General features: G+C 48.6%; 1 protein-coding gene across 3 annotated transcripts in view; it reads left to right on the forward strand.

Annotated features, from left to right (window-relative positions):
- Window positions 1-18198: 18198 nt before the first annotated feature.
- Window positions 18199-21584, forward strand: part of MSL1 (MSL complex subunit 1) — a 114458-nt gene continuing 111072 nt past the window's right edge. For 2 of the 3 annotated variants that reach the window (XR_015296078.1, XR_015296079.1), the window contains exon 1: window positions 18343-19566. Coding sequence is in view for 1 of the 3 variants with exons in the window: in XM_086924370.1 (XP_086780496.1) it covers window positions 19318-19566 (249 nt within the window). In the remaining 2 variants the exon portion in view is untranslated. Of the gene's footprint in view, window positions 19567-21584 lie in introns of all 3 variants that reach the window. The other variant, XM_086924370.1, reaches the window with a different exon arrangement.

Raw genomic sequence — 21584 nt, forward strand, 5'->3', positions numbered from 1 at the left:
CTCCTCTGTATCTTCGGTCCCGTTCTTGCTGTCTTTCGATTCCGCTGTGGTTCCTCTGCTCTCCTCTCTCGCGTCGGTGACGTCACACACCTCGTGGTGCACTTCCCGGACTTTATGACGGCTCGAGTGTGCGGAGTCTCGTTACAGTAGAACGCCCAGTTAAAGGGACTTGATTCTTCTTCTTCCGCTGTGTTCCAATCCCTTGACCAGTCCTCCTGTTGGGGATCAAAGAGAGGAGGTGATGGGGGTAAAACAGTCCACCACTCTTTACTGTTGTCATGGGACCCGGGATTCCAGCCTTCCCGGTCACACAATGCCCTTTTGATTTTTGAAGGTGTTCAGCAGTATAGTGTGAATCACTGTATTGGAGGCTGCTGATAAGTTAAAAAAGATCAAGAGGCAAGGGCTGCCCAAGGCCAAGATGCGAAGCGCATCGTCAACAACCTGAATTAGCGCTTTTTCTGTGTCTTGACTGAATCCTGACTGGTATTCATATAAGAGGTCACTGTCTTGATAAGTTAAGTAGATTGGATTGCTACCCAGCTTTAAATGACTTAAGCAAGAAACAGGCTGAATGTAGGGCGAAAGTAGTTGGGATCATTTATATCTGCAGAAGGCTTTTTGAGAAGTGGGTGACTTGTCCACTCTTTAAGCGGTCAGAAATCACTCCCCGGCTGAAATTCACTAGGTTTGTCCATTACGGAAGCATGAGTAAAGACAAGTCTGCCTGTAATCAGATCGATAAAATGGTTGGAAGGGTTGGCCTTCATGATGATTTTCAATAATTCACCCTTTCCTATTATGTCAAATTGTTGCCAAATATTCTTAGAGTTGCATGCATTGATCAAACAAAGTTGGTAACCAAAACAGATTACCAATGGCTGTTTATTAGAAATCACTTTTGTTTAAAAGAATTGAGAAAATGTATTTGAATTCTGAGTTGGTAATCAAATCTAAACAGAAGTAGGGTAGTTGTTAGCATCTCTGACCAGTTTTAAAAACTTGCTGGGGCGGTTTTTGGTGTGTCTATATGATCTTAAATGAATTGCCTTCGTATTGAATATGTTCCACTTGAACAGAGATCTTGCAGCCTTGAGACAGGTAATATTGGTGATGGATGTATCTGAGCGGTATTTCTATATCATGAACCTAGCCGAAAGGTAGTGAGCTGCTGTACATGGCAAAGATGAGTCAACGAGTAATAGGAGAGGAAGCTAGTTTGTGGATGGTTAATGCATTGTGATGTAGTGTTCTTTAAAAAAGGGGTGAGTCTTCAACTCTTTCTTAAACTGTAGCAACATTGGGCGGCCCTCGTGGATATAAGGATGTTGGGCCAAATCCGAAGTGTATCGAGGAAAAAGTCCTGCTGTCTTGTTTTGTCCTTTTTACACTTTAGTCTGCAGTCTGATAGTGTCCTGGCTGTGGGTGTGCCAGGAACAACCAGATATGGTAAGCTTGTCTATAAGATGAGCCGGAGTGCCGGTTGTGATGGCTCTGTAATTAATGCAGCAGGTTTTGAAGATGTTGGAGACTAGCATGGGAAACCAATGGAGTATGGGATGGGTGATGTCCTCATATTTTATCAGGGCGTGAATGAGAGATGCTGCGGCATGTAGGATGCCTCCAAGGAGTGCCATTGCGGAGTCTAGAAGGCTGTGGAATAGGGCATGACCACCATCTAGATACAAGAATACGAGGGCTTGAACAGAAGATCTGAAGTCGCTTTCTGGAAGAAACAGTTTTGCTTTCTTTAGATAAGAGAGCTGGTGCCAGTTCATCTTTGTTTTTTTAGCATTGTGTTTCTTGAGGTTGAGGTTGATGTGCAGGGTGAATCTAAATGACTTTGAAGTTTAGGTTCGCAGCTGTCACGGTTCAGGTCATTGAGCCATGTTTGAACTGCATCTGGTTTGTTCTTGGTAAATAATGGAATAATGTCTTGGTTGGGTTGAGATTTAGGTAGACGCTGGATATACAGACCTGGATGATGTGCAAGCAGTGTTTGAGGTATTGGATGTCTGAATCAGAGTAGACTTTCCAGTACAGTTGTCTATCATCAGCATATTGATGAATGTTGATAGTGTTATCTGATAGAGCATCAAGCAGCTTTATGTAAAGGTTGAAAATTACAGGAGACTGCAAGGAACCCTTGGGAACTCCACAGTGATAGAGTTCTTTTCTGACCTGGAGGTGGCCATGTGAACACATGGTGACTGCCTCCATTTCATCTCCTGAAATCTTAGGGAAATCTTGTCCTTAAAGATCCTTTCTAGACCATAGAGAGCTGATGGTTTATGTCTTTTCTTTTTGTCATTAAGAGGTGCTACATCATTGAGCAGATCCGAGAGACAGTCAAAATTTAGGGTGGTAGATGTTGGTGCCAGGACTGATTGGAGTAAATTCTTTGCATTGATGCTAAAGTTATTGAGGTTCATATTTTTTGTCTCATGAAACCATGATATGTAATTTTTTTGTTGGCCTCCGGTTATGGAATGGGAGAAAAGCAAGGAGAAAGGGATGACGGTACTACCAATGCACAGGTATCATTTCAGGGAAGGAACAAAGAAAGGAGATTGGCTTTCGTGTCATCCCCAGTGAAGATTAAAGCCTCCTTAAAAAATATCTCTTCAGCTAGAATTTATTGGTTTGTCATGAGCTCACTGCATACCTCAATAAAAGTTGGATTATCACTAGGAGGGTGATAGTCTTAAAGAGGAATTATGCAGTAGCCAGAGTTTAAGAGTATGGCACCGAAAAGAGGAAAATGAGCTGTTGAGTGACTCTTTGCAATGTAAGCGGTTCCTTTAGATAACTGCAACGCCTCCCCCAATCCTGGTTGCATCTAGTGATGCAGTAAGGAGGAGGAAGCAGAAGGTCCATAATATTGTGGTAAACATTGGTGAACCAGATATTTGTGAGAATTAGTATATCAAGTCTGTAGTGGGAGGTTGTGTTGGCAATTTTAGTGTGCGATTCACTGCTGAACTGTAGTTACATAGCATACATAGCAAGCAATGGCATAGCCAATAGGTCTCGCCTTTGGGACCGTATAAGTGATTAGTCATGTTGCACATTATCTTGGGTGCTCTGCAGAAATAGCGGCGGGAAGAGGGGCAGGAGCAAAGTAGAAAACTGGAATTGAAAGTACAGCGGGAGGGAGGCAGGAGGAAATGCAGACAACGGGAGGGGGGCAGGAGCATGAGCAGGAAAAGAAAGGTATATTCCGAATGACTTTTGTACTTACATCCAAAAAATGCCTCTCTGCCTCATGTATAAGACTAAACAACAAGCAGCCCTCTGACGTCAGTCAGAGCAGGCATGGATCTGTGCACAGCTCAAGCCTCCCTGCTGTGGGTGGGTGTGTACTAGCGGTCCTTGACTAGGAGGCAGCAGTTACTGGGGCAGAGGACATCCTGCTGTGTGATGCGCCCCTAGAGCAGGGGTGGGAGACTGAACACTGGGGGAGACCGAAGCAATGGGTAGTGTGCACAGGAGTAACAGAGGAGAAGGAAATACAATTTAAACAAGCACAGCCTGAGTGCATAATTATTTTTTTTTAAAGTGAAACTGAGCATGTGCCTGCTTTGCAGTTTGTATCCAGAGTTTCCCAAAGGCCAGCACTTTGTTTTAGTTTGTGCGTCCAGCACATTGTCCTCCCTGGCTTAGGTTCGCAGTTAGGAGCGTCAGTTGACGCAAGCTGTTTTTTTTCCTCCTTAAAATTGTGGAATCTGCCCGCCCCAGCTAACTCTTGAGGAATGTACCGTGCCTCTGCAGGTCTCAGACTTGTTTTGATTCCTCGGTGCACCCAAGGACACCCGCTCTGATTCTTGTTTGGGACTGCCCTGTGAGTCATGGCTCTGAGCAGCCAGTCATAAGGACACTTCATAAACCTACACAACACACAAGTGTGCAGAGGGGGTCTCACTATCTCTTCTGTGGGGGTGACCGATTCAGGTGAATGTTTCCATCCTAAACAGGATCTCTGTTCATACCAAGGAACGGGTTTTAAGAATGCGGTAGTTCATTCCTCTTAGATTTCAGGGATTCCAGTGGGTTGAACACAAGTAATCTACAGAATGACTTCATGCAGCCATTGTGTACAAAAATGCACAAGAAACAGTCCTAGGCTCCTATAATAGATACCTGGTTAGCTGATGTATACAAATAACTAAGCCTTTGGTCTTATATGCCTTTTACCAGTGGCCCTTGACGTCCTATACAACTACAATTGTTAATTTAAATTGTTTTGTGAAACGCTGACTTGCGACTGAACGTTTTTGCAGCGTATTATAGAACCTATTTTTTTCTCATTTGTTTTATAAATGCGTTGCGTAAACCTAGCCTAGAGGAATAAGTGAGCGCTGTAAAAAAGATTTTGATTATAATTGGACCATTCTCAATATAAGTAAGTGTTCATTGAGGAGTGTGGGGCTGAATGAGATCACTTTAATGAAACAAGCCTGCGAGTGGTGCACGCGCGTGTGCGCTGCAAGGAATTTAAGGACTGCAACTTGGACACTACATGCGGCTGCTCGCTCCCGAGGCCCATAGGCCATGGGAGTGAACGTTCACAGAAAAGGCAGGACATACCCCCGACTTTGGCCATTTGCGTGCTTTCATTTTTTAAAGCGACACGCAAAGGCCAATGGAATGTGTGGGAGGAGTCCGACCCACACAGAGAAGTCTCTTGGAAGTCTGGAGTGCTTCCAACTGGCCCTCTCCTAGATCAGCGCATGCGTGCTGCGCTAGGCGAGACCTAAAAATGAAGTGACGATTTTGATCTAAGGAGTGACTAAGGGTTCAGTGGAAATATGAATAATGTTCCTAGTAGCCACTGACGTCACTGGGGATGTCTGACATTTAGTTCTATGAGTTAATGTGTTGGTGTCATGTTCTGATTAATTTTGACCATACATTCAGATTTGTGGACGCTGGGAGGAAAGGGAGATGACTGCTATACTCTGCCAGCAGATTACAAATGTCTACTTGTGAAGGACAGGCTTGTAGTTTATCTGGACATAGTAAAAGGTTGCTCCTTGGTAGGGGCACAAGCTAAATTCACTGATTAGGTGGGGTTGGAGATTTTATAATAGTAGTAAACAGTTAAAGTGGGACATTCTGGTGTCTAGCTGAGGTAACTTAGAATTGAGGAGATCGATCTTATGCTAAGGGCATTCTCGCTGTGGAGTTGAAGCAATGCTGATATCAATTTTATGACTTTGTTATTATGTCTAGGTGAGAATTATCAATGTCAGGCGAGACCAGAGCTGAGAAGCCCTATGGAGGAAAAAACACATTGCCAGAGGCCCTATCAATGTTCACAGTTTATGACTGATTAACTCAGTCTTCATTCTGGACTTGGCTCAGGGGGTTGATAAGAGTCGTGTCTCAGCCACTGTTTTGGTGTAAAAGTCAAGAAAAGATGAAGTTGGTGAAGGTGACATAGGTTGAGTGTAATCAGTGTGTGGACCTGCAAAATGTTGGATTATCAAGCGGTAATGTGGGGAAGAGAAAGTAGGAGTGTGGCTCATCTAGGGTCATTGTGGCTGAGAAGTGGTAAAGGAGTGAGACTGGGTGGCTTGTGGAAAACATAAGCTGGAGATTGGGTCTCAAATGTGCGAATGAGGTATCACTGATTGACAGAGTGGTTGGGATTGTGTGAACTGTGAGTCATCAGGTATTTTGGAGGGTGTTCACTGTGTGTAGGGACATTTTGGGTGCAGGAAGAGCACAGTTTTCTAAGCGTGACTTTGATAGCTAGAGATAATACTCTTGTGATTATGAAACAGGTAGGGGGGGAGGTGTGGGGGAAGCCACAGAGTCGAGCTGCTCGCTGGAAAAAGGATACTCAGTAACATCAGACAGTGGAGATGGTGGTTGTGAGTTCGCAAAGATAGTCCATTGAAGGCTAGTTGAGTGTTTGGTTTGTTCAGAGTCAGTACGAGGTAGGCTGAGGGGGACATACCTCTCCAAGGTAGTTAGGAGGTGTATTGGCAAATTGAAGAGGTGCATCTCGTTGGTGCTAGAACTCTCAGTCTCCGGGTGACCATTTGGTGAGGAAAATGGAGCTCAGTATAGAGAGTAAAGGCTAGGAAATGGTCTTGAGCATGGATCCTTGTTCAGAAGTTTGCATAGACTTTGGATTTGCTGCAGGAGGCTAGCTGAAGAATCTATTGCAATGTGTAAGTTGTAGATATAGAATGAAAGGGCAATTAATTATGGAGGTATGTGTGATGGAGTCTTGCGGCACATGTGAAGCTTTAGTGGAGAGAATCCATTTCACTGCACCAAGAGTTGCAAACATAGTCCAATAATGGGAGTAATATCAGTGGATTGAATAATAATCCTCACATAATTGTATGTGGAAATAGTGGTATAGCCCTCCCATTGTTTACAATTGGTTGTCTTCATCAAAATGAATATCCTTGCTTCTCTTTGGTCAGCACATGCCTGCTTTGTGTGTTTGCCGCTCTCCTAGAACATGGCCAAAGTACTGGTTCCTTGCTCAGGGGCCCTCCCCTGCTCGCACTTTCTGTGCTACTTTTTTCTTTCAGTTGCAGCACTTCATAAGAGTGAATGTGTTTACAGACCCCCATTCCGCATTTTATTTGCCACATTGCTTGTCCCTTTCTGAACTGCATTGTTGTTTGCCCCATCCTGTGTTGCTGCTTGCCTGTGTTGAGTCTCCCTCCCGTCCCATTGCATGGCCCATCATTTCCTGCATTGTTTTGCTTGCCCCTCCCACCCTGTATTGTTGCTTGCCCCATACAGCATTGCTTGCCCTTTCCCACCCTCTTGTACCGTGTTGTTGCTTGCCTGTGTTGCTTCCTCCTCCCACCTTTCCGCTCTGTGTTGCACTTGTATCCTCCCTCTCGACCTACATTGTTTTGTTTGCCCCTCTGCTGGGGCCCCCTCCCACCCTCCTGTTCCTGTCACGGGTTGCAACGTCGCTGCTGTGCAGCATGACTTAAAGTTTACAATACCATTTTAATAAAAAGCACTGTGACGTGGTTACATAATATAATAACGTGTATTTGTAAAGCGAGCGCACGTATTACCCAAGGGTCTCAAGGCGCTGAATATCAGATGTATATTGTTACCCAACTCAATGGTTTGCCATGTCATGGTGTTTTTATTTATTTGTATTGCTGGCAGGGGGAAGGTCAGGAGTCATTTAAAGCCTCTTGCCCTCCTTCCAGCAATTTTTACAAAAATTCTATAGAACGGCCATCACTGGCAGCGTAAATCTTTTTTTTTTTTTTTTGCTTTTGGTCATGCTGCTGTGTAGCACAGTGAAAAACATTGATAATGGTAATGGCTCACATATTTGAGACCGATTGTATTTGCCAATACTTGTAAAGGCCATGATGAAGTGTTCTAGAAGAATTTGAGGTCAGGGGTGAGGTAATCCAAATGACCACTGTGATAGTGACAGAGAGCCAGCCCTTCTAGGGTTCTGTGTTTAAAAATGTTTGCAGATGCTTTGGAACGATGCGATGCGGTAACCTAAATGAATTAGCACCCACTTTCTCTCGCTTGTTTTTTTTTTTTATATATATCAATATTTTCTTTAGTCGGTTTTAAAATGTATAAAACACCATAAAAGCGATATCACAAATAAAAAACATCATTATACATAGTTTTGGCGCCTTATCCATGAGTAACATTGGGGGTCCCTAACTATGCTAACTAATACAACAAATTTCTTGGTTTCTAAAATTCATTTATTTTCACAGGGATAGGACTTTTCAAAGGTTTGTTCTATGTTTAAAAATGCATTTCAAGAATTTAACAATATATATGCAAGTCCATTCAGTCTCTAGAAACTGCAATCGCAGCATGGCTTGGCGACATCTTCTAAGACCCAATAATTTTAGCAACGGTAACAACCAAAGCTTACGATGACTAACATAAAACTTACAAAACAGAACAGTGTGAATGGTTGTCTGCTCTGAAGTTTCATCACATGGACAAGGTGGGAGGGTTTGATCCCAACTGTTTTGCAGAGGAAAAACCACCAGTCGGTGAAAGATGTTTAACCTAAATCTTATCAGAAGGAATCGCTCAAATTGCGTCAGATCATATAATAGATATGGCTGAATAGAAAGGGTAGTCTGGACCGCCATTGAATGTTGAACGGAAGCTTTCATTACTTCTGTAGTAGGGGATCTCTGTGTATAGTCATAATCTAGTGAATAGTCCCGCCCATGTGCGTGGACCCCGGCAATCAAAAATAATCTCTTAAGTTGTCAAAATAATGCAGAAACTGCAAAGACACTTAAGAGAGAATTTAAAGACAAATAATGCAGCCTATATCCACAGGCTACACTGTCCAGTACTTCAACTAGAAATTCCACCAAAAAAAAACACCACACACAACACAGCCTGCCAATTTCTACCATAGAGAAACTTGCCTCCCCCAGTCAAAGACTCTGGAATGATAGAGAGGAAGGTAGGGACAGACAAGCCCCATAGGCTGCCATTATGTGGCTTAAATAGGATACTGTGCCTTTAAGAGAACTTTCCAGAACTTATCCCAGAATGCATAGCAGGTCCCTCTACTTTCAGTTCTTTTTTCCGGCTCCTGCTTACAGGACCCTGGCATTGAGCTCTCCCTTGTTTCAAGGGTTTATTGGATATTTTGGCACTTTTGAGTTCTAAAAGTGTTGCAGTTTACTTCTTGGTGTTCTCTTTCTCTTTTTTGTGCTGTTTTAGGCGTTTTAGGGATCTAAAATGCCTGGCCTTTTCGATAAGTGCCCAGCATGTGGGAGGAAGAAGGCCAAGAGTGATCCCCATGATGTCTGCATCGTGTGCCTCCCTGAAGATCATGTCCCTGAGGATTGTGTCATCTGCCAGCAGTTTTCTGCTCGGACTCTGAGGGACAGACTGAAGATCAGGCTTTCTGGCCTTGAGGAGAGGCGTCTGCAGGCTGCAGGTGGGTCTGGGCAGGCTGGGAAGGTTCCCTCTGCCTCTGCTGAGACCTCTGGGGGGCTCCCCAGAGGCAGGAAGTCCAGCAAACGGTCCCGGTCTCCGTTGACGTCGATTGCATCGACGACGACGTCGAGAGGGATGACGGCGGTGTGCTCCCCTTCTCCCCGGGGCTCCGGGTCGAGGCGGCGTGACGTCGAAGATCATGGAGAAGTCGCCGTCGAAGCCACCGTCGACGTCATCGTCTTCGTCGACGTCGAGGTCTTCCTACCGACGCTGAAGGCGAAGTGACAAGCATCGACGCTCGCCGTCGAAGCGGCATCGACGCTCGCCGTCGAGGCGACACTGTCGATCGCCGTCGAGGCGACACCGTCGATCGCCGTCGAGGAACCTGTCGACGTCGAGGGGCTCCTCGACGTCGAGAGCATCAAGAAGACGGCGACGTTCGTCGTCGAAGACGGAACGCTCGACGACGAAGAGGCGGCGTACGGCGTCGCGGAAGAAGAGGTCGACGTCGAGGAGTCGACGTTCGACGCCGAGGAGAAGAGGGTCGACGCTGAGGAGACGGCGATCGACGCCGGAGTCGAGGAAGCGTCGTTCGACGCCAGAAAAGCGACACTCTGCGTCCAGCAGACAGCGGTCAGCGTCTAGGAGTCGGTCAGCCTCTCCAAAACGGCGCAAGAGGGATTCTAGTCCCAGAAGTCACGCTGCTTCAAGTGGAGGACGCAAGAGGAAGCGGTCACCTGCTGATGGGGCTGGCTCTCCGCACCCTTCGCCTAAAGGGTCACCGGGCTCGGTGTACTCAGAGGTGTACACACCATCTCGGCCCAGGACTCCGACTCCTCCTCCTGTTCCTAAGGAGGATCCTCCACCCAAACCTCCACTCCCTTCAGGAGACAATCCACCACCTCCGGTCCCTCCGCATTGGGCCCACCCCGCAGCCGAAGGTTCCTCCTCCGAGGTCCACTTCCCTGCCGTCTCTGCCTGTTCCTCCTAAGGGGACCCCAAAACCGAAACCCCGCGAGGAGCCAAGGAAGACCCCTCCACGAAAACCGACAGAGCGGCCACGGGCGGGCAGGTCTCGATCTCGCTCTGGGAGAAGGGAGAGATCGCGACGCAGGTCATCCACGAGGTCGAGACGCCGCCATAGGAGGCGCGAATCTCGGTCACACACGAGGTCCTCTGGGACCAGGGACTATTCTCCTACCCTATCGGGGTCACCGGACACGAGAGTGTCCCCGATAGATGACCTGGTGGCGTTCCATGACGTCCTTTTAAGGGGCGCTGCGAAGTTGGGCATATCCCTGACGGTGCCTACTCCGAAAGCGTCAGTCATTTTTGAGACTTTACATCAAAAACACCTGTCTCGTCCTCTCCTGCCTCTGATGCCGGGCCTGGAAGAACCGGCTATGGCCCTGTTTCTCACCCCTGCGGTGACGAGGGGGGCTCCATCAAGGTTACTGAAGAAGTACCGGGCTCCCGATTCGGATCCGGCCTTTCTGAGAACGGAACCTCCTCCTGACTCTGTCATTGTGACGGCGGCCTGCAAGCAGCATGCCACCACTCCGTCCTCCACGGTTCCCCCGGATAAGGAGTCAAGGTGGATGGATTCGGCGGGGAAGAAAGTCTGTGGAACTTCCGCTACCTCCATGAAAGCTGCGAGTGCCACGGCGCTGTTGGGCCGATACGACCGCGCCCTCTGGGACTCCCTCGAGCGATCTGCAGAGCATTTACCTCGGGAGAAGCGTGAGGACTTCATGGAAGTACTGAGTGAGGGGATGCTGGTGGCGAACCAGATTATCAGCGCGGCAGCGGACTCTTCCCTGTTGGCGGCTCACGGATTTTGCCACGGAGTCAACCAACGACGCCACGCATGGCTCCGGCTTATGTCCCTGAAACCGGACGCACAGCAGAGGGTGGCCAACCTACCATTCTCCGGTGAGACCCTCTTCGGGAAGCATGCGGGCAATGAGATGGCCCGCATGAAGGCGGAGGCCGAGACGCTAACGGCTGTGGGCCTGGAGAAGCCTAAGAGACCAAGAAGCAGTACCGCCCTTTCCAACGGCGGTTCGGCGGGCAAGGCCGAGGAAGGGGCCAGGCTTCGGGGCAATCGCAACAGCAACACCAGTTCCGTAAGCCGTTCCAGAAGCGCCAGAAGGGCAGAGGAGGCCAGCAGTCGGCCCCAGCGCCCAAGGGCCAGGCGGGGTCTAGGCCCTGAGAATCTACTTCCCCCGGATCTGTTACCCACTCCGGTAGGGGGAAGCATTCAATTTTTTCTGGCAGAGTGGAGAAAAATTACTCAGGACAAGTGGGTGCTGAATATTGTTTGCAATGAATACAGTCTTCGGTTCACCAGCCCTCCTTCAGCAATTCCCCCGGTCAGCTCGCAGTTTCAGCTGCGCGAGCTTCAGGCGGAAGCGGATATCCTGTTGAGGAAAAGGGCGATAGAGGACGTACCTCTGTCTCAGAGAGGAAGAGGACTGTACTCCAGGTTGTTTCTGGTTCGCAAGAAGGACAAGAACGAGTTCAGGCCCATTCTGGACTTGCGGCAGGCAAACAAATGGATTCGCAGGGAAAAGTTTTGCATGCTGTCGTTGCATCAGATTTACCCTCAGTTGCAACAGGGAGTCTGGCTATGCGCTATAGACCTACAGGATGCTTACTTCCATGTGCCCATTGCACACAAACACAGGAAGTTCCTGCGGTTCCAAGTCGGCACCAATCACTATCAATACACAGTACTACCATTCGGACTGAAGTCTGCGCCGAGAACGTTCTCGAAGTGCATGGCGGTGGTAGCAGCACACCTGAGGAAGAACAAGGTGTTCGTCTACCCATACTTGGACGATTGGTTGATCAAGGCATCCTCCTTCTCGGAAGCGCGAGCACACTTCCAGAAGACGTGCGTTCTCTTGAACAAGCTGGGGCTGCACATCAACATGGCCAAGTCTGTCCCGACTCCGGTCCAATGCATACACTACTTGGGAGCCTCCATCAATACGCTGTCGGCAAGCGTGTCTCCTTCGGAAGAGCGACGATTATCACTCCTTCGGAAGGCTCGGGCTCTTATGACGACTCCATCTACAACAGTGAGGACGGTGTCTTCTCTACTGGGATCGATGGCCTCTTGTATCTTCTTGACGCCACACGCACGGCTGCACATGAGACCGCTGCAGGAGTGCTTGGAGGACCAGTGGGATCTGAGGAAAGGATCTTGGGACGACAAGATTCGACTGTCGCTGCATGCTCTTCAGTCTCTGGAGTGGTGGTGTTCGGCGGAGAATCTCCTCAGAGGGGTTCCCTTTCACAAGGACATTCCCACGCAGATTGTCGTGACGGATGCGTCTCTTCTGGGATGGGGAGCGCACTCCGGGACTCTACAGATTCAAGCACGTGGTCGCCGATGGAGGCCACGTATCACATCAATTTCCTGGAACTCAGGGCTGTTCACTTGGCGATGAAGGCCTTTCTTCCGTCCTTTCAGACCAACTCTCTGCTTGTACAGACGGACAATACCACCACGATGTATTACCTCAACAAGCAGGGGGGCTCAAGATCGCGCACTCTGTCACAGGAGGCGCAGACGATCTGGCACTGGCTCCTAGCCAGAGGACTGACGATAACGGCCACCCATCTACCAGGTGTGCAGAATGTTCAGGCAGACGCACTGAGCAGACTGGTTCAGGAAAACCACGAATGGGTCATAAACGACGAAGTACTAGGAGAAGTCTTCGCAAGGTGGGGAACTCCAGACGTAGATTTGTTCGCCACCGCCGAAAACAGCAAGTGCAGAAACTTCGCCTCCAGGTACTTCCAGCAAGGGACGCTGGGGAATGCGTTATGGATCAACTGGACGAACAGCTTTCTGTACGCATTTCCTCCCATTCCCCTGATTCCGGTGCTGCTCATCAAGCTGGCCCGGTCCAGGGCTCGGATGATACTCATCGCCCCGGAGTGGCCCAGGCAGTGGTGGTTCACGGACCTACTTCACCGGTCTCTCCTTTCTCACATTCGGTTGCCGTGCAGGCCGGACCTTCTCACGAAGTTCGGGGGACGGATGTTACACCCCAACCTCTCGTCTTTGAGTTTGGCGGCATGGCTCCTGAGATAGTGCAATATGGCCATCTGAATCTGCCCGATGATTGCATGGACATACTGAAGGAGTCTAAGAGACCTTCCACTCGGACTTCATATGCTTACAAGTGGAAGAGGTTTTGTATCTGGTGCCAGTCTAAGAACCATGATCCTACGACCTGTAAGGAAGATGTCATCCTTCCTTACCTTTTACATCTGGCGCAGTCTGGCCTTAATGTGCATTCCATTAAGGTTCATCTGGCTGCATTGACTGCCTACAGGAAATGCCCTTCACAGACTTCCTTTTTCCAGATCCCCGTGATCAAAGATTTTCTGGAAGGATTGAAGAAAGTATTCCCTCCTGTCAGGCTTCCTTCGCCTTCATGGGAATTGAATGTGGTGCTGTCCAGAATGATGAAGGAACCTTTTGAACCTATTCATAAGGCTTCGTTGCAGCACCTGTCCTGGAAGGCGGCGTTCCTCGTGGACATTACATCGGCCCGCAGGGTGAGTGAAATTCAGGTGTTGTGTTGTAATGAACCTTATACTGTATTTCATGCTGCTAAGGTTGTTATGCGTACTCACCCTAAATTTCTTCCCAAGGTTATTTCTGATTTTCATGTCAACCAGACTATAACTTTGCCTACGTCTTTTCAGAACCCTTCATCCCCAGTGGAGAGGTCTCTCCATTCCCTGGATGTTAGGAGGGTGTTGAAATTTTATCTGGATAAAACCAAAGATATTCGTAGGTCTGACCAGTTGTTTATCAATTATGGATCGGTCAGGACGGGTCTTGCGACCTCTAAGCAGTCCACCTCTAGGTGGATTGTGTCCTGCATACAATTGTGTTATCAAAAGGCTAATAAGACCTTAGGAGGTAAGCCTAAGGCTCATTCCACTAGGGGCAAAGCTGCCACGACGGCTCTGCTCTGTAACGTGCCGATTGCTGAAATCTGCAAGGCAGCCACTTGGAAGTCGGTTCATACCTTTGCTAAGCATTACTGCCTGGACACTGACGCCAGGGCAGACGCTCAGGTTGGGCAGGCTTCGCTGCGGAATTTGTTCGCACAGTAGTGGCGTTATGTATTATTCTCCACCGCCGCTTTGGTGTGGGGATGGGCTTGCCATTCTATTCACTAAATTATGACTATACACAGAGATCCCCTACTACAGAAGGAGTAGTTTCTGTCCTGTAACTCCAGTTCTGTAGTAGGGGTATCTCTGTTATAGTCATAGGCGCCCGCCCTCCTCCCCGGTGGAGATATTTCATCATGTAAAGAATGTGACAGGTCTGGCGTACTTCGCCTTCAAAAAGAACTGAAAGTAGAGGGACCTGCTATGCATTCTGGGATACTGGGAGAAGTTCTGGAAAGTTCTCTTAAAGGCACAGTATCCTATTTAAGCCACATAATGGCAGCCTATGGGGCTTGTCTGTCCCTACCTTCCTCTCTATTATTCCAGAGTCTTTGACTGGGGGAGGCAAGTTTCTCTATGGTAGAAACTGGCAGGCTGTGTTGTGTGTGGTGTTTTTTTTGGTGGAATTTCTAGTTGAAGTACTGGACAGTGTAGCCTGTGGATATAGGCTGCATTATTTGTCTTTAAATTCTCTCTTAAGTGTCTTTGCAGTTTCTGCATTATTTTGACAACTTAAGAGATTATTTTTGATTGCCGGGGTCCACGCACATGGGCGGGACTATTCACTAGATTATGACTATAACAGAGATACCCCTACTACAGAACTGGAGTTACAGGACAGAAACTACTCCTTCCATGGCGATTCGCAGCTCTTCTAAGTGGCCCAGGGCCCTTACTTTCAGTTCTTTCCTAGATATTTCACAGATCGTATCAGGAGTGGTGTAATAGTTCCCAAGTCCCAGATCAGTCAAAAGATTTTTCACATACAGGAGCCAACTGATTTTAAGTGAGCGGTCTAATGACATGCAATCTGCCACTATTTGCTTAGTAAGTGAGTTTTTTCTTGATGTCCAGATTTGACTTTTGCTAGATCCACCAAATACGGGATCCCAAATTCAGTATGACATGCAAACGTAGAGACGCATTTAGGTGCCGCTAACAGAAATCTTAAAAAGGTGTTCTCTGCCACTTGTAGGGGACTAATGTTGGCATGCCCCCACACTCCGGCCCCGTACAGGACTATCGCCTGGCATTTAGCTCTATAGATTTGTAACAATTCTACGGGTGGCCTTTTTCCCAGCCTCTGAGAGAAGTTTATAAGTGCAGCAATTGCTCGCATTAGATGATGCTTCCTGGCCTCAATTGCGGGTTTCCAATTCATTCTATCATCAATTATAATACCTAAATAGGAGTATTGGCCAGTAAGTTCGAGTTTTTCTTTGCTAAGAAATATCTCTTTACCCCCCTTTTTCCCTGAACCTGCTGCCATTACATAAGTCTTTTTTATATTTATGCGTAGATCTAGGCTACCCATGAAGTCAGCATACCTGTCCAGGGCCTTCTGTAGTTCGCGTGGGGTACGAGCCAGTATCACAGCGTCGTCTGCGTAGAGCAGAGGGGGGAACGGGTGGTTTCTTACTTGCGGTAGGTACTGGCCCCCCCTCAACATTGCCATCTCCAGACCATTTGTATAAAGTGAGAAGAGAAAGGGGGCCAAAACGCAACCCTGCCGGACTCCACGCTCTACTCTGAACGACGCGGACAACTCGCCTTTTACACCGAAACGTACCCTCGCAGAGGCATTCGCATATAATTCCCTCAGGAAGTCAATCAGGGGAACATCAACACCCATTAATAACGGGACGGACCACAATTTTGCATGGGAAACACAATCAAAAGCAGCGGACAGGTCAACATAAACCATGTATAACCTGGACTGCTTTGCACAGACGTATTTACCCAGCAACATTGAGAAATTTAATGCTTGCTCGGTAGTCCCAAAGCCCTCCCGGAACCCGAATTGAAGGTCCGAGAGGAATCCCGCCATCGTCAGCCCACTGCTGTTGACGCTCAAGCACTACTCTCCCCACCACCTTGTCTATCGAATCCAGCAGTGAAATCGGGCGATAGCAGGATACCTCTTGCCGGTCTCCTTTTTTAAATATAGGGACCATGATGGATTTAGTCCAGGAGACCAACAGACCCTTCTCCATTCATGCCCTAAACACGCTGGTCAATATTGGGGCCCATAGGTCCGTGTTATACTTAAATAGATCTACGGGAACCCCGTCTGGGCCCGGGGCTTTCCCATTTCTACTTGCATTTAACGCTTGAAGTACCTCACTTATCGCAAGTTCTAGCGGAATGGGATAAGACACCGTGGAGGGGCTACCACTGAAGGCTGCATCGGACCCTGCTGGTACTGGACCTTTCTGGAATATTTTCGAGAAATGTTCCACCCAAAACGATTCCTCAATGGCTACTTCTATGGCCCGGAGATTTTTACAATCTGCTAGAAAGGGAGATTTTACCACTCTCTAAAATGCTTCACTATTTTTGTCCATGGAGCTTTCATGCAGTTGGTCCCATAGGGCTTGTTTTAATTTGCCTTTCCTCTCCTTACGTGCGGTATTATAGTCCTTTCTTAAAATTCTTATTTCCTCTGGGTCTCTGTTCGTTTTATTCAGTGCTGTCTTCAGTTTTTCATGTGCTGCCGTACATTTATGATTAAACCACCCAACTTACCTGGGACAATCTCTTTGAGTCTTTACTGTTAGTAATTCATTTATTTTTTTCTAAAATTATCATAAAGTTATATATGAGTTCCTCCTCCGGGACTCCCAGATCTAAGCATGTAACTATAGATGGATAGGCTGCACATACCACTTTTTTGGTTATTTCCCTGGGGTCTACCTTCTCCCATCTTAGGGAGTATCCATTTGCCTTAGCCAAGTGCAGGGTATTCTGACTTAAAGCACTGACTATGATCTGTGAGGAAGACTGAGTGTGTTTTAGATAAAATTCTATCTTAAGGGCACAGTGATCACTTAGTGTATTAACCACTAAGTCAAAGCTCATGACTCTATTAGCCAGGGCATTTGATACTAGAATATAATCTATTGTTGTCTCATATCCCCTCCCCAAAAATGTTGGATCTAACCGAAGGGAGATCGCGTTTAATTTATTAACTATCGTAAGCCCCAGATCTGAGAGAACTTCATTTAGATATGACCCCGTACTAGTGTGGTTAAAATGCACAATTGGGTCTTCACATTCGTCCACGAACCCACAGATGCTCGCTTGTTAAATATGTTTATTTATGGGGTAAATCTCTCATAAAGAAAGAGAAGCGATGGAGCACATTAGCTGCCTGCCATCTATCCCTTTGCCTTTCTGTAGTAGAGCAGATGACATGGCTTAGAAAGGATGTTCGAGGGGCTGGGATAAACCGTTATAGGGCAAACGAAAAAATGTGTTTCCAGTGGAAAATGCGGACGAATAATATGCAATATACATAATATATATATATATAGTAAATCTGGGACCCAAGACAGTTCGTAAACAACTCGTGCTTATTTATGTACAGATTAAGGAGAAGGCGGCAGGCAACACGCTCGCCCGTCCCCCGGGTCCATTTAATATTGTTTACTTGGGCTGCGCATATTCTGAGGGTATGCTGCTTCAATTACGTCATACATCTGCAGACATATTCCTCTCCAAGACTCCCTCTTCCTCATGCCTCCTCCTTTCCCAGGCTCTGCGCCTCATGTCCCTCACAGGCTCCTCTCCCCTTATGCCACAACGACGCACCCCCTCCTTCCCAGGGCACCTTTAAATGTATGCCAGGGCCCTTCTCTTCTCTCTAAAGCCCTGGCCCATCCCCCCCGCCCCCCAATCAAGCCTAGTGTATCTGCTCCCATACATCGACATACACTGAACACCCCTACAGGGAAATGTTGCTGCAAGGAGAAATATATGTGTTGCGTGGGTTTGATGGCTGCTTTAAAGAGGGAGAAAAGGAAAACGAATTATGTTAATATCTTTGGCAAAAGAAGAGTTGCCATTTATTTCCTGGGACTTCCAGGTTCGCTAGGCAACCCCTTTCTTACCCGTGATGTTTGAGCACCCCTCGAGTCCCCATGCCCCTGTACCCCACCCCCGCGCTCTCCCTTCCTCCCCCACTCCCAGCCCCCTGCTCTCCCCTCCCTGTCATGGCGGCGTTCGCTGACAATAGCCCGACACCCGCCTCCCGCAGCCTGATGCGCATGCGCAGCTCCTGTTCGAGGGAGAGGAGGCCTCGCGGCGTCGGCCGTGGGCAAACAAATATTATTATGAATAAACAGGGGCCGCACGGGTGGTTGTAGCGCGGGGGTAGCCAGGGACTGAGCCCGCCAACGGCCCGTCCTCTCTCGGTGCGCAGCGCACCATACTAGCCGAAGGCTGCAGACAAGATGGTGGCGGCGGGATAGGCAGAAGGGAGCTGAGGAAAGCGCAGGAAGGGGACCGGTGCTGGGCCAGAAGGGGCTGAGAGAACAGGCGGAGGAGAGCCGGAGGGAGAGGGACTGAAGGGAAAGAGCCACTGGGAGACCTAGAAAGACGCCAAACGGTCGGAGGAGGCAGCTGAGGAAAAGGACAGAAAGCTAAACACCGGGCACACGAAGAGCCTCGGAGGGGCGGCCCTGGGAGAACCTAGGGGAGAGAGTCCGGCCCTGGGAGAACCGAGGGGAGAGAAGATAAGTGAGGGGAGCCAAGCTCGAGGGACTGACAGGAAGAGGGACCTGAGGGAGAGAGGGCAGACTGGGGAGAACAGGCGGCATCCGAGCCCTAGGAACTGAGAGGAGGGCACACGGAGGAGCCAGTCCCGCGGGGCTGAGGGAAGAGAAGTTGGACAGGAGAGGTCTAAGGGGGAGTCAAGCCAGGGGGACACAGGCTGGAAAGGGGCAGAAGGAGCAACCCTGGTATGAAGGGAAAGGAGGGTCTCTAGAGGGAAGACTAAGGGGCGGAGGAGAGGCGAACCGGCGAAGGCCAGGGTGGAAAGGAAAAGAGGCGGCAGTAGAGTCCGGGGAGAGTCGAGGCGGGAGAAGGCGTTGATGAGCGGAGCCAGGGAAGGAGGCGAGGCCTGTACCGGGCCTCAGTAACCCTAGGGCGGCCTGGAGGAAGCGGAGCTCACTCTGGAGTCGGAGGCCGAGACAAAAGAGCGAGCTGAGGCAGGACGACGACTGGGGACCGAAGCCCACGGAAGAGGCGGACACGGGGCCAGAAACGAAGGCGACTGCGCAGCCCGGACCAGCTGAGGCCCGACGAGAGACGCCCGAGGCACTCCCTGCAGGCCCCACTCTGACGCACACGGGGGCCCAGGCTCACCCGGTATGCGAGCGGCCCACTGAGCTCGCCGGCTTGGACATGAGTCTGAGGGCCGGGGGCAGCCCCGATGGGCTGGCAGCCATGGTCCGCGAGGAGCCGGGCGGGGAGCGCCTGTGGAAGAGCCCGGCCCGCCGCAGCCCCGGGCCGGCGGCCGCCGGCGGGGGTCCCGCACAGGCCGCCTGCCTCAAGCAGATCCTCCTGCTTCAACTCGACCTCATCGAACAGCAGCAGCGACAGCTGCAGGCCCGGGAGCGGGAGATCGGGCAGCTCCGGAGCGAGCGGGACACGGTGAGACCCAGGGCTACTGCGGTAACGTGTGCTGAAAGTGGGGAGGGGGTACATGTTTACAGGGCCGGTGTCTACTGCACCTGAGAGGTGCCGGTGGGTGAGCATGCGGGCTTGAAGTATTATTTATATACATAGCAGTGTAGGGGCTTAAGACTTTACACTCTTTGTGGTGGGGAGGCGAGAGTCTGGTCTATTAGTCCATTGGTAAATCGTTCCAGAGAGCTCGCCTTAATCAAGAAAAGATAAATGCTCGCAATCCTGTGGGTGGGACTTAAGCAGCCTTTTATCAGTAACGGGGCGGGATTGGATCCGAGCGCCTCATTTGCTCCTCCTTTTACTCATCTGTGCTTGGGGTGGCCTGCAGGCGTGGCTCATTTCGGTGGGCGGTGTTGAGTAACCGCCAATCACGCGTTCCCGGCTTTACAGTGCCTAGAAGTAATCTTTCTCCCCGCCACCATCTTGGGTACTGTGCTGTGAACCGGGCTTTGTTGTGCAGAGCTCGCCCAAACACGCAAGCCGTCCAACCAGTTATGGCTGCCCCTGAAATTCAAAACGCACGCCCATTTATTTCAAATAGTTACAGCACGGTGCATCTCCGTAGTGAGGCGGTCACCCCCCCAGGGGACTACTCATGAATAAATGTATACTGTACAGGTCGTACCATAAATAAGCGGAGCTGTACTACTCACGTCATGGCATTTGTCAACATTTCCTTTTTAATCACAGTTATAATATCAGACCATGTATTATATAACCACCTGTTAAAGCATCCTCTCAAACTAGTGTGCGCTGGAAGGAGTGTTTAGATCCAGTTTAACGCCCAGTGCCTAAAACGCGAGATGTTCATAATTATGTGAGATATCCGACGAAGGGCTTTCACCCCCAAATGCAGTGGTGTAGTACTATGACTTTAATTGCACACCACATAAATATGCAAATATATACATGGCTGCGTGATCGCGAAAAAAATTGGGAACCAACTGATTGCAAAATATGTTGACAATTCAGTTTCGCAAGCATCACAATTCTACAGTGAAATGCGCATATCGTTCACCTATTTTCAGTACACTGAAACAGCTATGAAACACCAGAATACCATTTGTTGGAGAGTCATAAAAACGCCCAAAGTTACAAACATATGTACTGGTGTCACGTGGATCTGTCTATAAACTGCACAATTTACTGTTGAAGTAATTCGCTTGTCCACCAGCTGCCCTGTTGGGTTCTATCTATAAGAGCTGAACATTTCACAGTTGTGTGAAAATCAAAATCTTCGCGCCAGAAATCTAAGACACCTCACAATTCTCGAACAATCACGATGCGAACCCGCATAAAAAGTACATTTTTTTTCTGCAAGTCACGGGCCCGAAATATCGGAAAATGTTGAACTCCAAGCAATATTTGCCAATTCCTCTAGATGGCAGTCATGCCCCATAATGGCTGCTGCGCCTGGCCCTTCACATAACAAAATGTGTTTGGAATAGATATTCGCCACACACGATATAATGTATCTCGGGGTTGGGGGGGGCGGGGCGTTCCGCCTATTCCGACTTCTTGGGGATTTACATGCGAATTTTGTTGCTACCCACTCTAAATCCACGACTACTAGAAATTACTGGGCCTCTTTCCCCTGAAATTCCAAAAGGTTCAACCTGTCGCAATTATATAGATGTACATTTTCATTTCTGTTAATCCATGAATGACTTTTAATGCCCAAAGTAGATTGTGAAACTTTCTTATTTTTTTAGCGGTTGGCTACAGACTGCAGTCGTTGTTGGTAGCATGGAGTTCAATGCTAAATACCCCATAGCCATAATGTTTACGTTATGCCATTGAAAACATTGTCACGTGACATGCTTAGAATCTTTTTAAGGCATCAGAAATTCTCGTGCATGAAACCATGGTGCCACCCTGTGTTTACTAAGCAACCCCAGAATGAATTTGCTTTGCTATTGCTTGTTTAAAGCAGATGATTTTGTGTGGGCTGTAGGGCAGCTTTCTATTTGTCCCGGAATGAG

The sequence above is a fragment of the Lissotriton vulgaris genome, chromosome 5 (assembly GCF_964263255.1).
Source record: "Lissotriton vulgaris chromosome 5, aLisVul1.2, whole genome shotgun sequence".
Lineage (NCBI taxonomy): Eukaryota > Metazoa > Chordata > Amphibia > Caudata > Salamandridae > Lissotriton > Lissotriton vulgaris.